Source organism: Dipodomys merriami, unplaced genomic scaffold (genome assembly GCF_024711535.1).
Source record: "Dipodomys merriami isolate MVZ:Mamm:240054 unplaced genomic scaffold, mDipMer1.0.p SCAF_99, whole genome shotgun sequence".
Taxonomy (NCBI): Eukaryota; Metazoa; Chordata; class Mammalia; order Rodentia; family Heteromyidae; genus Dipodomys; species Dipodomys merriami.
Genome location: NW_027206612.1, coordinates 4,162,368 through 4,177,879, shown reverse-complemented (window position 1 = coordinate 4,177,879; position 15,512 = coordinate 4,162,368). Strand labels below are relative to the sequence as shown.

The 15,512-nt window shown below is 58.5% G+C and overlaps 1 protein-coding gene across 1 annotated transcript in view; it reads right to left on the bottom strand.

The window, feature by feature from the left end:
* Positions 1–1,159: 1,159 nt before the first annotated feature.
* The window catches only part of Pxdn (peroxidasin), a 58,732-nt gene continuing 44,379 nt past the window's right edge, over positions 1,160–15,512 (bottom strand). Inside the window, 9 exon segments of the mRNA XM_070014687.1 lie at positions 1,160–3,153; positions 3,717–3,830; positions 4,191–4,317; positions 4,521–4,641; positions 7,875–8,083; positions 8,552–8,686; positions 11,595–13,098; positions 13,634–13,791; positions 14,361–14,469. Of these exon segments, the coding sequence (XP_069870788.1) occupies positions 3,025–3,153; positions 3,717–3,830; positions 4,191–4,317; positions 4,521–4,641; positions 7,875–8,083; positions 8,552–8,686; positions 11,595–13,098; positions 13,634–13,791; positions 14,361–14,469 (2,606 nt within the window). The 3' untranslated portion in view covers positions 1,160–3,024.

The window sequence follows — 15,512 nt, the reverse complement described above, 5'->3', positions numbered from 1 at the left end:
GCCACACAGAGACAGAGGGCACAGACGGGGCAGAGCCACACAGAGACAGAGGGCACAGACGGGGCAGAGCCACACAGAGACAGAGGACACAGACGGAGCAGAGCCACACAGAGACAGAGGACACAGACGGGGCAGAGCTGCACAGACAGAGGACACAGACGGGGCAGAGTCACACAGACAGAGGACACAGACGGAGCAGAGCCACACAGAGACAGAGGACACAGACGGGGCAGAGCCACACAGACAGAGGACACAGACGGGGCAGAGCCACACAGAGACAGAGGACACAGACTGGGCAGAGCCACACAGACAGAGGACACAGACTGGGCAGAGCCACACAGAGACAGAGGACACAGACGGGGCAGAGCTGCACAGACAGAGGACACAGACGGGGCAGAGCCACACAGACAGAGGACACAGACGGGGCAGAGCCGCACAGAGACAGACACAGACGGGGCAGAGCCACACAGAGACAGAGGACACAGACTGGGCAGAGCCACACAGAGACAGAGGACACAGACGGGGCAGAGCCACACAGAGACAGAGGACACAGACGGGGCAGAGCCACACAGAGACAGAGGACACAGACTGGGCAGAGCCACACAGAGACAGAGGACACAGACTGGGCAGAGCCACACAGAGACAGAGGACACAGACGGGGCAGAGCCACACAGAGACAGAGGACACAGACGGGGCAGAGCCACACAGAGAGGGCACAGACAGGGCAGAGCTGCACAGACAGAGGACACAGCTTCTGCGCAGGCACACGGACGACAGTTCTGGGACCACCCATTGTGGAGAGCTTGCCCACCCATCATGGATGCCAACAGGGTGTCTTGGTAGCCCTCTCCTCCTCTCTGACAAACCGCTCTGTCCACACCAAGATTTCAGGACATTTTTCCCGGGAGTTAGCTCCCACCTGCCTCTTAACAATACAAATGAGACTCGCCAATCCCATTTTCACGAACGCACTCTCTTTTTTGTTTTCGAATGGAACACTCGCTGCCTGGTACACTTCTGGGCATCCATCTCGGCGTACTTCCTTTCCTGGCCTTGCTTGGGTGTCACCTGGTGAGAAAACTGGAGCTTTGTCCTTGCAAGGCAAAAATAAATAAAGGATGGAGGGAGAGAGGAGAGGAGAAAGGAAGGCAGACAGGCATTCTCCACTTGAAATGTGGCCCTTTTATTTGAACTGAAAGGTGTCGTTACAAAGTGCAAACAGGTCTTTGGTACTTACTGAATACAATGAACATAACACCAGCATTGGGCCACTGGCCACAGTTAGAAAGTAAATAAATATATACACGGCCTTCACCTCTCACAGCCCACGGTGGCTGCGGAGTGCACCCCGGAGCCGCCCGCCGTCTTGGGTCATGAAGACAGAAGATCCGACTGGTCATTCCGCAGACGTTTTGGCATGAGTTACAGAATTTCATATGAATCAGTCAGCCTACCTCCACTGGTCGAAAGCCTGAGCTCCACCCCCACCCGCCTGCCCCAGCACACTCCCGTGCCGACTGCCCGGCACACGAGGCGGGCTGCGCCCACGGCAAGCCGCGCCGCAAGCCGCGCGCCCGCTCCCATACCTGAGCAGTTACATCACTACCACGTCCTAGACAAACCCACTCACAGAATCCCCACCAAGAAACAGCCTCCGCCTGTCCGTACAAGAGAAGGGCAAAACAAGAGGAGCACCCTTGCACGGGCAACGCGTGCGTCTGTGGTGAGGGTGCCGGAGCAGGCCGCGGCCGGTGTCCACAGCGCCTCATTCTACCTCCCCTCGGGCACGGGTGGTGCACACGCCACACACGCCTGTGTGCACGTGTGCATGACACCCCTGGCACTTCCGCCACCAGGTGTGCCAACCCCTGGGCAGGGGGCGTGCGGCCTGCCCCGCCCCACAAGGGCACCGAACAGAGATCGACTTCAGGGATGGTCCTCCTATCAGAGGCCACTCCGTGCGGAGAACACAATGGAAAGTTCTGGCCAGTTAAAAAGAGACCATGAGGTATGATGTTGCTCATCGCTGAATTAAACTTTTTTTTGCATAGAATTTTGATTTTGTACCACATCTAACACCTAAAAAGTGGGCGATTTTATAAACACCGTGCACTGAAAAGCACCCGTGAGGTATAGGACTTTGGATTTTTTGTTTTTTTAAACAATGTAACTCAGACTTCCCCACATTCAAGTCTGGCCCACCCACCCGTCTCCCATCAGAAGGATCTGAAAAAGGGGTGTAGTCCTGGGGACCATCCTGCCTGCCAATGCCTGTGGTCTCCGTGAGGTCTTTGGATGCCGTGTGGACCAGAGAGTACGGTCCACAGCAAGACCGTGTGCACACGCAGCGACGGGAACTAAGCCCTTCTCCGAACACTGTTCCAACAGCCGCTGTCACAGGCCTGGCGGCGGGGTCAAGGGTAGATGCTGGCAAGCTGAGAGGTTACAGCCGCTGTCACAGGCCTGGCGGCGGGGGGGTCACAGGTAAATGAGAGGCTAGGCCCCAGGGGAAGGCAGGGCAGGCAGGATGCAGCGGGCCTCAGTGGTCCTGCAGAGATGATGGCTTAATGTGCTCTTAAGACTGTCCCTTTGCCAGGCAAGGGCTCCCTTGATGTCAGCCAGCTCTCAGGCCTCGCCTGTTGGAAGCTCTAGGTCTCAGAACCAGGCAGAGAGGACGTCAGAGGTATGCTGCCTTACTTAGCAAAAAAAACGGCGTTTTTAGGCAGAATCAATTTAGGAACCCAAATGACCGAACTGTGCAATTTTACAATAGCACCAATTTTTCATTCTAAAAGAATTAAATAAAATCCTGAGAAGTCTAACATGCAGTGAAGACGGACATCTGCACCCCTGCCTGTCTGCTGCTTCCTTCTGCGATGTGGGGTCCAAAGCAGCCCGTGCCGCAGGGAACAGCAGGGCAGCGGTCCAGAACGTCCGGGGTCCGGGTTTTTCCCGGGGTCCACAGCTCCGGTGCCCCGGGTCTGATCTCTCGAGGACACTGCAGACCAGCTCAAGGGGCTCTGCCTAGGAGGCCCTCGGGGTATTCTCCTGAGGTCCCTCTACGCAGACTGGGCAGCAAGCTCCGTCCACCCGCGTGGGCTCAGGACAGGGTGCAGGCTGGCAGGCTTCCACGAAGCAGGTGACCTGCCCATCCTAGAAGAACGGGAGACGCCCGTCATTCCTGACAGACAGCTGGGCACCTGGGATGGCACCGCTGTCACTCCCAGGATCCGGCTGGGACACGGCTCTCCTCTCCCGTGCTCCATTCTCCCCAAGCCACACAGGAAGTCGCATCCAGCCCAGGGATGTGAGGGATGAGAAAGGCTAAAATCTGACCCTGCCGGTGCCCAGGGCCCCACGCCGGGCTCCGTCTCACCGCCTCCGCTGCCAGCTCGAGCTCCCCCGGCGGCTGCAGCCACACTACGCTTCCAGCAGCGCTCCATCCCACCCTGCCCCCCGTCCGCGGCCGCCCTGCTCCGTCCAGCCCGGACTGGACAGAGCCACGAGGGCAGGTAAGTGCTCCACTGGCCCTGGGACAGGGCGCACAAAGTGGCGTTCTAGTTTCTGTAGTGGGCCTGCATCCTCCACAGCCACTGCTCAGGTGCCGGGGTAACCAGGCCAGGGCAGGGGCAGGCCCAGCGGGCTCCGAGACGGTGGAAGGACGGTGGAAGGCCGCCGCCCTCCGGACACGGGCACGGCGCGGGCCCGGTACTCACTCTGCATTCACAGGTGCTGCACACGTCTCTTCTCCACGTTGCGTGGTTGGCGTGCGACTTGCCATCTGCGTCCACACACTGCGCGGTGCTGAGGCGAGACTCCAGCGTGTTGATCTGCAACAGGGCACAGAGCGTCCGCCCCGCAGCTCTTGTGCAAAACATTCCTACCTACACTAGGCTAGCAATGGCCGGGACCTCAAGGGTACTGACTGGACCGGTGGGCGCTAACCAGGCAGAGGTCCGAGTCAGCAGGGCAGCCACGGCCCACCGCCCCGCCCCGCTCTGCTGTAACGACATCAGAGCACTGAGGCTGGACGCAGCCCAGCCGCTGGCAGGCCGCAACAAGAGCCACAGGAGGGGCATCCCCCGGGGGCTACCCGCCCCCCCCCATCCACCACCAGACACAACCACCTTCCAGTGGCCCAGCCGGGCTCGTTCCCTGTCCACAGGGAACAAGACCCACAGGGCCTGTACCTGTCTTCTGAGGTCTGTGATGGTCCTCTGCATCTCCTGGACAAATTCCTTGAAGTCATTTGTCACTGTTCCTTCTGAGAGCTCGGAGGAGGCTGTGGTGGCATTGCTGGGCACACCGTGCTTTGCACTGAGGGGCGGGGGGGGGGAGGCGCGGCGATGGGTCCTCCTGCACCCAGCAGGACCGAGCAGGACAGACTACAGACCTGCCCCCCACCCTGGGGGACATCCCTGCGAAGCCCGGCCCGAGGCAGGAGCGCAGGCTGATGGAGACAGCTCCTGCTGGACGCCATGGGGCGGGGAGCACTTTCCACAGCCGCACCCAGATCTCACCCCAGCTCCTTCTGCGGTCTCGCTCTCTTGGTAGGCTCATCCTCCTGGTAGCTGAAATCCAGAGACCGCTTGCTCCGGAAGTGGTAGGAGAATGCGTTGAACTGTCCCCTGGTCCTGCAGTCTGGAGGGGAAAGGTAAGAGAATTCACTGAAGAATGCACTGAACTGCCCCTGGTCCTGCAGGCTGGAGAGAGGCAGAAGAATGCACTGAACTGCCCCTGGTCCTGCAGGCTGGAGAGAGGCAGAAGAATGCACTGAACTGCCCCTGGTCCTGCAGGCTGGAGAGAGGCAGAGATGGCTCTGACTTTAGCAGAAAATAAGCACACCTTGTCCAAGAGCGACTATCTTCTATGGTGTGTCTGTGAAACCAACGGAACACCCAGAAGACAGGCAGCAGCGGACGGGCTCGTGGAGCCCAAGAGCTGGCTGCTCTGGCCCTACCCAGGCCCACGGCACCACCTGCCACCTGCATCACCAGGACAGACCTGCCCACCGTGTCCGATGCCCACCCTGCTATCCCTGCCACCTGCAGATGCCGCTGGTCCCACAGCACACACAGAGAATGTCTGCCCACATCCTGGGCTGAGTGCCAGGAGGCTCTCTGCCCCTTGTCCAAAACCACTGACGTCAACGTGGAGTGCACTGCCTCTTCAAGGTGGCTGAGGCCTACCCTAAGCTCTATTATTATTATTTTTTGGCGGGGGGGGGGGGGGTTCCGGTTGTGGGGCCTGAACTCTGGGCCTGGGCGCTGTCCCTCAGCTCTTCAGCTCAAGGCTAGCGCTCTACCACTTGAGCCACAGCGCCACTTCTGGCTTTTTTCTTTTTGCTTATGTGGTGCTGAGGAATCGAACCCAGGGCCTCGTGTATGCAAGGCAAGCACTCTACCACTGAGCCACCTTCCCAGCCCTACCCTAAGCTCTAGAAGGAGACACCCAAGAGCTGGGTCTCCCCAGGACCAGGACAGAGAGCAAGGACCCCACACCCACCCAGGACAGAGAGCGAGGACCCCACACCCACCCAGGACCAGGACAGAGAGCGAGGATGTTCATTCCCCCTCCCGTGCTGTCTGTCCCAGGCCTGTGAACTTTCCCAGCCATAGAGCAGAGAACCTGGCTAGGTTCCTCTGAGCAGCACTGGGGTCTGGAAACATGAGTTTGTCTCTGAGAACAAGAGGAACTGACTTTCCCACAGTTCTGGCCAAACACACTGAATGAACTGTGCTGCCAGGCTGTGGAAAAGCAACCACACAGGAGGAACCACTAAGAATCTAAAACACAATCACAAAAAACCAGAGGCAGGCGCCCCAAAACAGGATGCACAAGGGAGTAAGGGACTCCAAGCACTGGATACACAGCAAGAACAAGTCCACATGTTAATCAGACCAGAGAGACACACTTCACGTGTGCCCCACGCTACGCTCGCGTGTCTCGGGCACTCTCTTTCCCGCCCTTCCTCTCATTGGAGGTGGTAAAAACAACTCTAATACTCAACCCAGACGGTCCCATTTGCTACTTTTCCTGTGTGGTTACTTAGCTCCTGAACTCGGGCACTTTTCATTCAACACCTCCCCCATGGGCCTTGGGGGTGGGACCAAGCGAGGGCTGGCCATCCCCGCCCCCACCCCGCCCCTCAGTGTGGGCAGGACCCCCTCCACCTTCCTGAAATAGGAGTTTGCCACAAACAGCAGATCGGGTTCTGCATGTCTTCCAGCTTAATGTCTACAAGCCATAATCACAGTACTGAAAAAGCCAAATTGGTGCACAAATGAGAAGCTAGAAACAGGGGTTAACCATGACAGAGACTTGGGAATGCAATGTCGGTCAGTGGCCACCCGAAGCCGGCAGCTGGAAGAGCGGCCTGCGGACGGCAGCATGGAGGAGAGGTGCTCGGGTAGTGGCCACACGGGCAGGACGCTCAGGCAGGCACAGGAGTCCCAGACGGGCCAGGATGGCCCCCGGTGCCCACAGACCACGTCCGGCTCCTCCAGGGATGGCTACGGATACCTAGAACACCGAGCATAAACTGTCCAAAGACAACTAGATATACTCAACATGCCTCCTCGATATTGTTTTCGTCTCCTTATTTGTGTATGGATAGACTAACACATGGTACTTGTACTTAGTGAGGTTTTAAGGGAAAAAATAGGAGGAGGCTGAAGTTTCTTTGACAAATGACATTAGCTGTCCTGAAGATCTGGGGGCTCTCGGCCAGCAGCACCTTAGGACCAGGTGTCTCCAGTGATCCTGGGCTGTCGGTCAGGGAGCACACAGCCAGCCCTGTTCAGGGCCAGTCCCCGCCATCCTGCCGGCGTAGGCCACAACCACACCAAGTCTTCTGTCGTTATTCTACAGTGTACCGCTGACCTGGAGCGAGATGGTTGGCCAGCAGTGCCCACTGCCCAGGCATCGGGTCACATCAACCAGCCACAGGCGTGACGGCCCCGGGAAGTGCATGCTGTTGTACGCGCAGGGCGATGACATATACACCTCTCAGAGCACAGCTCCACCACTGAGGCACGTGGCTGTGCACACACACAGTGAGGCTGTGTCACTAGACGCCCGGCTGTGCACACACACACCAGTGAGGCTGTGTCACTAGGCGCCCGGCTGTGCACACACACACAGTGAGGCTGCGTCACTAGGCGCCCGGCTGTGCACACACACAGTGAGGCTGTGTCACTAGGCGCCCGGCTGTGCACACACACAGTGAGGCTGTGTCACTAGGCGCCCGGCTGTGCACACACACACACACACAGTGAGGCTATGTCACTAGACGCCCGGCTGTGCACACACACACACCAGTGAGGCTGTGTCACTAGGCGCCCGGCTGTGCACACACACACACACAGTGAGGCTGTGTCACTAGACGCCCGGCTGTGCACACACACACACACACAGTGAGGCTGCGTCACTAGACACCCGGCTGTGCACACACACACCAGTGAGGCTGTGTCACTAGGCGCCCGGCTGTGCGCACACACACACACACACACACAGTGAGGCTGTGTCACTAGACGCCCGGCTGTGCACACACACACCAGTGAGGCTGTGTCACTAGACGCCCGGCTGTGCACACACAGTGAGGCTGCGTCACTAGACACCCGGCTGTACACACACACACACACCAGTGAGGCTGTGTCACTAGACACCCGGCTGTACACACACACACACACACAGTGAGGCTGTGTCACTAGGCGCCCGGCTGTGCACACACACACTAGTGAGGCTGTGTCACTAGATGCCCGGCTGTGCACACACCAGTAAGGCTGGCACCCTGCCTGCCAAGTCCCTGTGGTGGTGCCAGCCCCGTGAGCACTCAAAGACTGTGAACGGGGAGACCACGGGCGGCCACGCACCTTCACAGCAGTCCTGCCACAGCCGGAGGTCCACGCGGGGGATGTCCTTGCAGCTGCCGTAGCCATGTGGGAACTCCGCCACCCGAAACACGTCCGCCTGCACGCGGGTGATGTTGTCCGAGTTGTCGCACAGGATTCTGGCCAGTGACGTCTGCTTGATCTGCGTCAGCTGGGCGGGGGAGAACACCCCCGGGTTTTCGTACCACAGCCTGTGTGCCGGAAACGAGAGCGGCTCAGTCCCCCGAGCAGAGGCAGCCACCTCCGATGACGACTGAAAGACTCAGACATGGCTCAGCACTCCACCCAAGGAGACAAAAAAGGAAGACCAGCACAGGAGCCTGTGACAGCCCTGCAGGCTGGAACACGCGAGTGGAAAGAGCACACTAGCCCCGCAGAGTGGAACACGCCCCGGAGAGAGCGTGCTAGCCCTGCAGGGGCTGTACGTCCAGATCCTCAGGACATTAACTCATAGTGCTCACTGGCCCCAAGCGAAGCTGTCTCACCAAAGTTCAATGACTGAAGACGGGCTTCTCCCTGGGGTCTGGACGCGAGTGGCAGCTGGCACGCAGCTGGCACACAGCGGCACACAGGGCCAGGGGAGGAAGGGCCTCTTCCACTCCTGCGTTCCCAGGCCCAGGAAGGGGGTGCAGGAGACCCTGCCGCGCGCTGGTGCCTACCTGTCCCCATCCCGCAGACGCCGGAACTGTGTGCTGAGCAGGCACAGAAGGGTGGGCCCCAGGAGGCTGCCGGGAACCACATCCTCCACCATGAGGGCTGGGAACAGGTCAATGTTGAGTGGTGAGCCATAGAGCCTGGGGTGAAAGAAGCACACTTTTGTTTGGCATGTGATACAACACAGACCTTACTGTTCACACCGCCGTACGTTACTTACACACATTACACCTTTGCATGTGATACAACACAGACCTTACTGTTCACACTGCTGTATGTTATTTATGCAGATTGCACCTTTGCTTGCTAGTCTTTTCTTCCTTTCTTTCTTTTGTGTGTGTGCTGGTTGTGGGACTTGAAAGGGCCTGGGCGCTGTCCCTGATCTTCTGTGCTCAAGGCTAGTACTCTACCACTTGAACCAAAGCTCTACTTCTAACTTTTGGGTGTCTGAGATGCTTCTCCAGGACTTTCCTGCCCAGGCTGGCTTCGAACCACGATACTCAAATCTCAGCCTCATGAGCTGCTGTGATTACAGGTATAAGCACTGGTGCCCAGCTATGCTTGTCACCTATATTTTTTTTAAGGCCCTGTGGCCTCAGCTAAGAGGAGGGGCTCACACCTGCAATCCTCCCTACTTGGAAGGCCATTACCAAGAAGATCACAGTTCAAGGGCAGCCAAGTAAAAAATCATGTGAGGGGGGCTGAGAAGGTGGCTCAGTGGTAGAGCGCTTGCCTTGCATGCATGAGGCCCTGGGTTCGATTCCTCAGCACCACATAAGCAAAAAGAAAAAAGCCGGAAGTGGCGCTGTGGCTCAAGTGGTAGAGCGCTAGCCTTGAGCTGAAGAGCAAAGGGACAGTGCCCAGGCCCAGAGTTCAGGCCCCATGACTGGACCAAAAAAAAAAAAAAAAAAAAAAATCATGTGAGGCTCCATCTCCAAAGGAAAATCTGGGCCCCAGCTCCAATGGGAAGTATGAAACAGGAAGATCAAAGTCCAGGCTGAGCAAAAGGTTGAGACCTCAAAAATAACCAGAACAAAAAGGGTTAGGGGTATGGCTTAAGCAGTAAAACGCCTGCAAGAGGTCTGGAGTTCAAGCCCTCGTTAGTACTACCAAAAGACGAAAAGTGGGGTGGGGGAAGGACTTACTCATCACAGGTTTTCCCAGTTTCCCGTTGCATGCATACCTCAGACACACACACACTGAAAGACAAGGGAGCTGAGCAAACACTGGGCTGCTTCCTCTCACAGCTTGGGGGAGGGGCACTCGGTGGGCCTGAGGGCAGACAGATGGGCAGCATCGCCCGGCCGTCATTTCGTGAGTGGAGCAAGCGTTCTGCGTAAGCTGGCATCGCTCTGTTTTCTTCTGAGCATGGGGACTGCCCTTCCTTCCACTTACAAGATGCCACCGAAGTCACCTGCAAAGGAGCAGGAGTGCACGCCCCGCACCTCCCCCTTTCTGTCCCCACCCCGCTGGGTTCAAGGGCTGGAAGCTTCCACGGTGAGAACGAGCCTGCAATGCACCCCAGGACTCTCACAGCCGCCCCCAAGACCCTGCAGGCCAGGATGCAGGACACAGTACAGGAGCGGCCCAGGCCTGGCCCAGCTCTCCAGCCCAGCCGCTTGATGTGGCTGCCAGCACAGAAGACGGCTGGAAACGCTGCCGTCGGTGCTGGGATTTCATCGCCCTTCAGCCGTGCCCTCCGCTGCCTGTCACAGGTTAATAGAACAGATGTGCGAATATCCATCTCTGCCTCCACACAGAACCAGCCCAGGGCTGCATTGCGAAATAAATCGTTTGGCAAAGAGAGAAAAGACTAGTGGACTAATCTGTGGCAGTCACTACAAGAACAAAGCTAGGACGTTTGTAAAATTAGCCAGCACGGAGAAAAACCCACCCTGCACATGTGGAGGTATGTGCCCCCCCTCCCCTGGTAATCTAATGCTGTGAGCTTCATGAATAGCAGAGCCCTGGAGGCCTAGCGATAGCTCCCAGCAAAGCCCAGGAGGAATCCTGAGGGTTCTGGGTCTGACGGTGTGGGGGCAGAGGGGGCTCGGCTACGGTCCTGAGGGACTCCAGGGTAAAGTCACGAGGGAACACGGTTCAAGGCCACAAGGAAAGTTTTGGGTTTTTTTAATGACTAAGTGGAAAATAGCAGATCTTACATGTAAAATGGCCTTCACCTGGCTCAGAGATCCAAAACCAGGACAGTCATAAAGGGAGAATGAATGACTAATTGCTTTTATGTTTGTAAAAGACTCGGATGTAGACAATGTCATAATCAACATGAAACAATGTGAGTGAGCTAAGGACAGAGGGCCCTAGCACGACTCAGAGCGAACCACCTGCACTGAGCTGAGGCCTCGTCAGACTCACAGGGTGACAGAAGGTGGCTGCAGGTGCGGTACCTGCCCAGTGGGTCTGTCTGCTGGCCTGCCCTCCTCTCCTCGGGAGCAGCACTGTTCTGTGGGGGGTGAAGGCCCCACCCTAGGAGAGGCCTCCCCAGCCATCACCTCTGAGCAAACCAAAGCCAGAGCCCGGGATGCACAACTCTCGTCTTCACCAAAGCTTGCTGGCTCACAGCCATCTGAGCAGACAAGAGTGAGGCTGGTGGGCAAACGGACCACACCTGGCTCAGGCCTACCAACACAGCTCTGTCCAGCGACACCGGACATACCGGGGCCTTCCGTCCAGGACACTGGGCACACACGGGACCTTCCGTCCAACAACACTGGACACACATGGGGCCTCTGTCTGTCCAGGACAATGGAAACACATGGGGCTTCTGTCTGTCCAGGACACTAGGCATACACGGGACCTTCCATCCATCCAGGACACTGGACACAAATGGGACCTTCCGTCTGTCCAAGACACTGCACACACATAGGACCTTCCATCTGTCCAGGACACTGGACGTACATGGAGCCTCCCGTCCAGGACACTGGACACACACGGAGCCTTCCGTCCAGGACACTGGACACACCCGGAGCCTTCCGTCCAGGACACTGGGCACCACACATAGGCCTTGTGTTCTGGTTTCCTGAAACTCACCTTTTCAGCTTCTCCCTAATCTCAGGGTTCTTGATCTCATTTTTCAGGTCCTCGAAGGTGTGGGCAGCCGACAGGTTGCAGTAGACCCGGTAGTCGTGATAGGGCGGGATGCCGTGATCGCGGCCCCGCTGGATGTTCATGGCAGCCAGGTCCAGGGCCACCGTCCGCGCCATGGAGAAGAGCCGCTCCGTGAGCTCCGTGTTCAGCAGCTGTGTGGGCACCCGCATCTTCCCGGGGACCCCGAACAGCCCCCTGAGGAGCGGGTCGATGCCGCCCTCGTTCACGATCCGGAACGGGGAGAAGAAGGCCTTGTGCAGGGGCACGTGGCCCTGCGGGATGGGCTGGAAGCTGGCGTCCAGCCGGTAGAGCACGGGGTTGATCAGCGTGTGGCCGAACCGGAAGGCCGCGGTGGCGAAGGCGTTGACGATGCCGGCGTTGACCCCGGGGTCGTAGCCCTGGTACGCCCCGAGCATCTTCATGCCCACAGCGCCCAGCACCTTCGGCAGCCAGTGCTGGTAGGTGATGTGCTGCATCTCCGCGCCCACGATCTTCCGGGCCTCGTGGTAAACGGTGTCGCCGTCCCAGTGCGGGTTCAGCGCCAGCAGCCGGGCGGCGATGCGGTTGTGCTCCCGGAACCACAGCGTGTGCATGCTGGTCAGGCCCAGCTGCTCGTTGGCGCGGTGGTCGCCGGCCAGGAAGCAGGGGATGGGGCTCTCGTTCTCGTCCCGCATGCACTCGGTGGGCGGCCCCGTGGCGAAGGGCAGCAGCGGCTTCCCGGACCTCTGCACGATGCCCTGCCGCAGCAGGCCCCGCTGGCTGGCCAGGTCACGGACGCTGCGGGCCTCGTGGTCCGAACTGCCGTACACGTTGGAGGCGTCGATGTAGGAGGTGAGCTGGTTGATCTGCTCCCGGGGATACACGGAGTTCATGAGCAGGGAGGTCATGCCGCTGCCACACACTGGGCTGGAGCGCACAAAGAACATGCAGCGGGCGCCGGCGCGCACGCGCGGGTCGTGCGGAGGGATCATGATGGAGAAGCAGGGCGGGTCGTTGGTGCACACGGCGCTGCAGTGCTGCCCGTCCGAGAAGCGCGCCTCGCTCAGGGCCACCACGGTCGAGTCCAGGTCGTGGTCCAGGAACTGGCCCCACTGCATGAGCATGTGCGTGAACTGCGTGTCGGGGGTCACGTCCTCCGAGCCCACCAGCGTGGTGGACACCAGGCGGGGCATGGGCAGCGCGTGCCCATGGTAGCGGCGCCCGGCGTTGACGCCGCGCGGCGTGTTGAAGCCGTTCTCGTACACGGCCTTCAGCAGGCGCTCGAAGGCGGTCAGCGAGGCGCCCCACATCGGGTGCTGCAGGTTGTTGCACGTGCCGTCGTGCGTGCGGTACTTCTGGTGGAAGCACATGTCCGAGCAGTTGTTCACGCGCCGGTGCGCGGTGCAGCCGGACAGATTGGCGATGAGGCTCAGGTAGGGCGGTGACACCAGGTCATTGTAGTGGTAACCTGCAACCAACAGGGCCGCTCAGCGCGCGCCCGCCCGCCCGCCCGCCAGCCCGGAAGCGGCAGGGCGGACAGGGACGCACGTGAAAAGGTCACTCGGGTTCTCAGGCCTGGTCAAAGTGAGGACCGGAGCAGAGTGGTGGCTGCGTGCCCACACCATCCACCAGAGCTAGGGGCCCACCCTCTGGGTGCACGTCTTCAAAAACATCTTTCCAACAGTGCTCAGCTCTGCTTTCTGTGGGCACGAAGCCAGAGACTCGGCAAAGGCTTCCGTGCGATCTGCCCTGTGAGGACTGAATGATCGCAGCCTGTGGGGCGGACAGACACCGCCTGGCCGCAAGGCCGGACCTGCCAGACTCGGCCGGCTCTGCGTCCGAGCACCAGCCGCTGACCTAAGACACGGCAGCCCACATGCGCTGGGCAGAACGGTGCAGACCTGCTCTGGGCGAGGGCTTGAAGCGCAGGGCTTCTTGTGAAGCGCGCTTAGCATGGTGTGTGTGGGCTGAGCCTAGGGAGAGGAGAGAGGGCGGGCACTGACTTGTTCCGTTTAGGTCGACCATCAGGCCGTGCTGCACATGCTCCTGGATAAGCTGCAGGGTCCTCTCGAATATCTCTCCCGCCCGGGCCTGTCCCACCGTGTAGGGGTCCCGGGGGTACCGGAACAGGGCCAGAAGGTCGTTAGGAGAACGTGGACGGCTGGCAGGAGTGGAGGGAAAGGAACAACAAAACGAATTACCAGAGACAAAAGCCAGACTCCCAAAGTAGACTTAAGTGAAGGAAATTTCTATGGCTACTTTGGACAACGTGATGAACCGTACCTTACTTATCCCAGGTGGAAGGCAAGCAAGCAAGACAGACAGACAGACAAGAACCAAAGACACTAAAAACAAACCATTAATAAGTCAGGAGAGAAAGTCACAGGAATTGCATTTCAATTAAGGTGCAGAAAAACAGCTAGGATTCCCAACACAAACAAGACCCAATAGCAACTCTTAAAACATTTTGTTTTTTGCCCAATCGTTAGTGACAAGCCAAAGGAATGAGTTAAGCCTGCTGAAATGTTTTGGTTGTGAGTCACAGTTCAGATCCTATTTGGAAAGGATCCCTCCTGCTAGCATCTTAGCACCTAGAAAAGCCACAGCCAACGCTGCCTGAAGGATTAATATGCAGTGTTTTCATCAGATAAAACAGGCAGAAGCCTTGCAACTAGGACCGCACACCAGCCAACCCTCACCCCAGCCCGGGCCCTCCCCAGGCCCGCCTACCTGTCAAACAGGTGCGTCCGCGTTGAGTTTATGGCTCGGTCAACAGTCGTGATGGCTTCCACAATAGAGGTAGCAACAAAAGGGTCGCCGTTCCGACTGACATCAGGAACTGGGAAAACAGGGGCCCACGTGAGCATGCTGCCACGTCTAGACACGACTTCATCTGGACACAGACCGTGCTTTTCCCTCAGCTAGTCCTCCTTTTCAAACCAACGCTTAAATGACTGCATCACAAATTCTACTAGAATTTGTCTTCCGACAGTGTGGAGGCTGCCATAGCAAAGGAAAGGACAGGAAGTGGGTGTCACAGGGCTCCCCTGGGATCCAGCTGGTGGTGAACGTGGAGGCTTCCTCTCAAGGACCCGTGTTCTCCCGGAGCCCAACCTTCTCCAACTCTGCCCCTCCCCTCAGGACGTGTCCTGCCATCTGGCTGTCACAGCCACCACCCCACATCTGTACAGGGCACGACTCTCCTCTGCAGACCACCACGTGCAACATGCACACCGCGCCCAGCAACACCTCACACCATTCTACAGGACCCCACACAGACACCACACGTCCCTCGACCCACCCCAAGTCCCACCACGCCCACACGCTTACCCCAAGGGTGCACTTTGTCCCCTCTCCTCAATGCTATTGTGGGGCCCGCAGCCACCAACCACATAACTGCATTCCAACCACGTTTCATCCCCCACCGTAGCCTCCCCCTCGGGCAGCTGGTGGTGATGCTTTTCCTCCGGGCCCCGCAGCCGTGCCGGCCGGGCGTGGGCACAGTTCAGAGCGACCACAGCGCAGGGCTGCCGCGCTCGGGTCGGGCCTCCTCCCCCTGGGTCACCTCCACCCAGAATGCACTCCTCACGTGGACTCCGGTACAACTGTCTCCCCATCTTTCTCCCTCTTTTCCTCCCCCATCTCCTTTCTTTCCCTCTTTCCTTTGGCTAATAGAATCACTTGATTTGCCACAATAATCCTTGCTCTCTAAGGCCGTCTTTTCACAGATTAATTTTAGTCTTTTTGCTCACCCCTACCCCAAACCCCCAGCCCACACCAACTGCTAACTGCTGGAACAGGGTAGGCGCACAGGCCGGTCTCTGTGTACCTGACAGCGCCCCCCCCGTACCTGACAGACAGCCCCCCATCTGTGTACCTGAC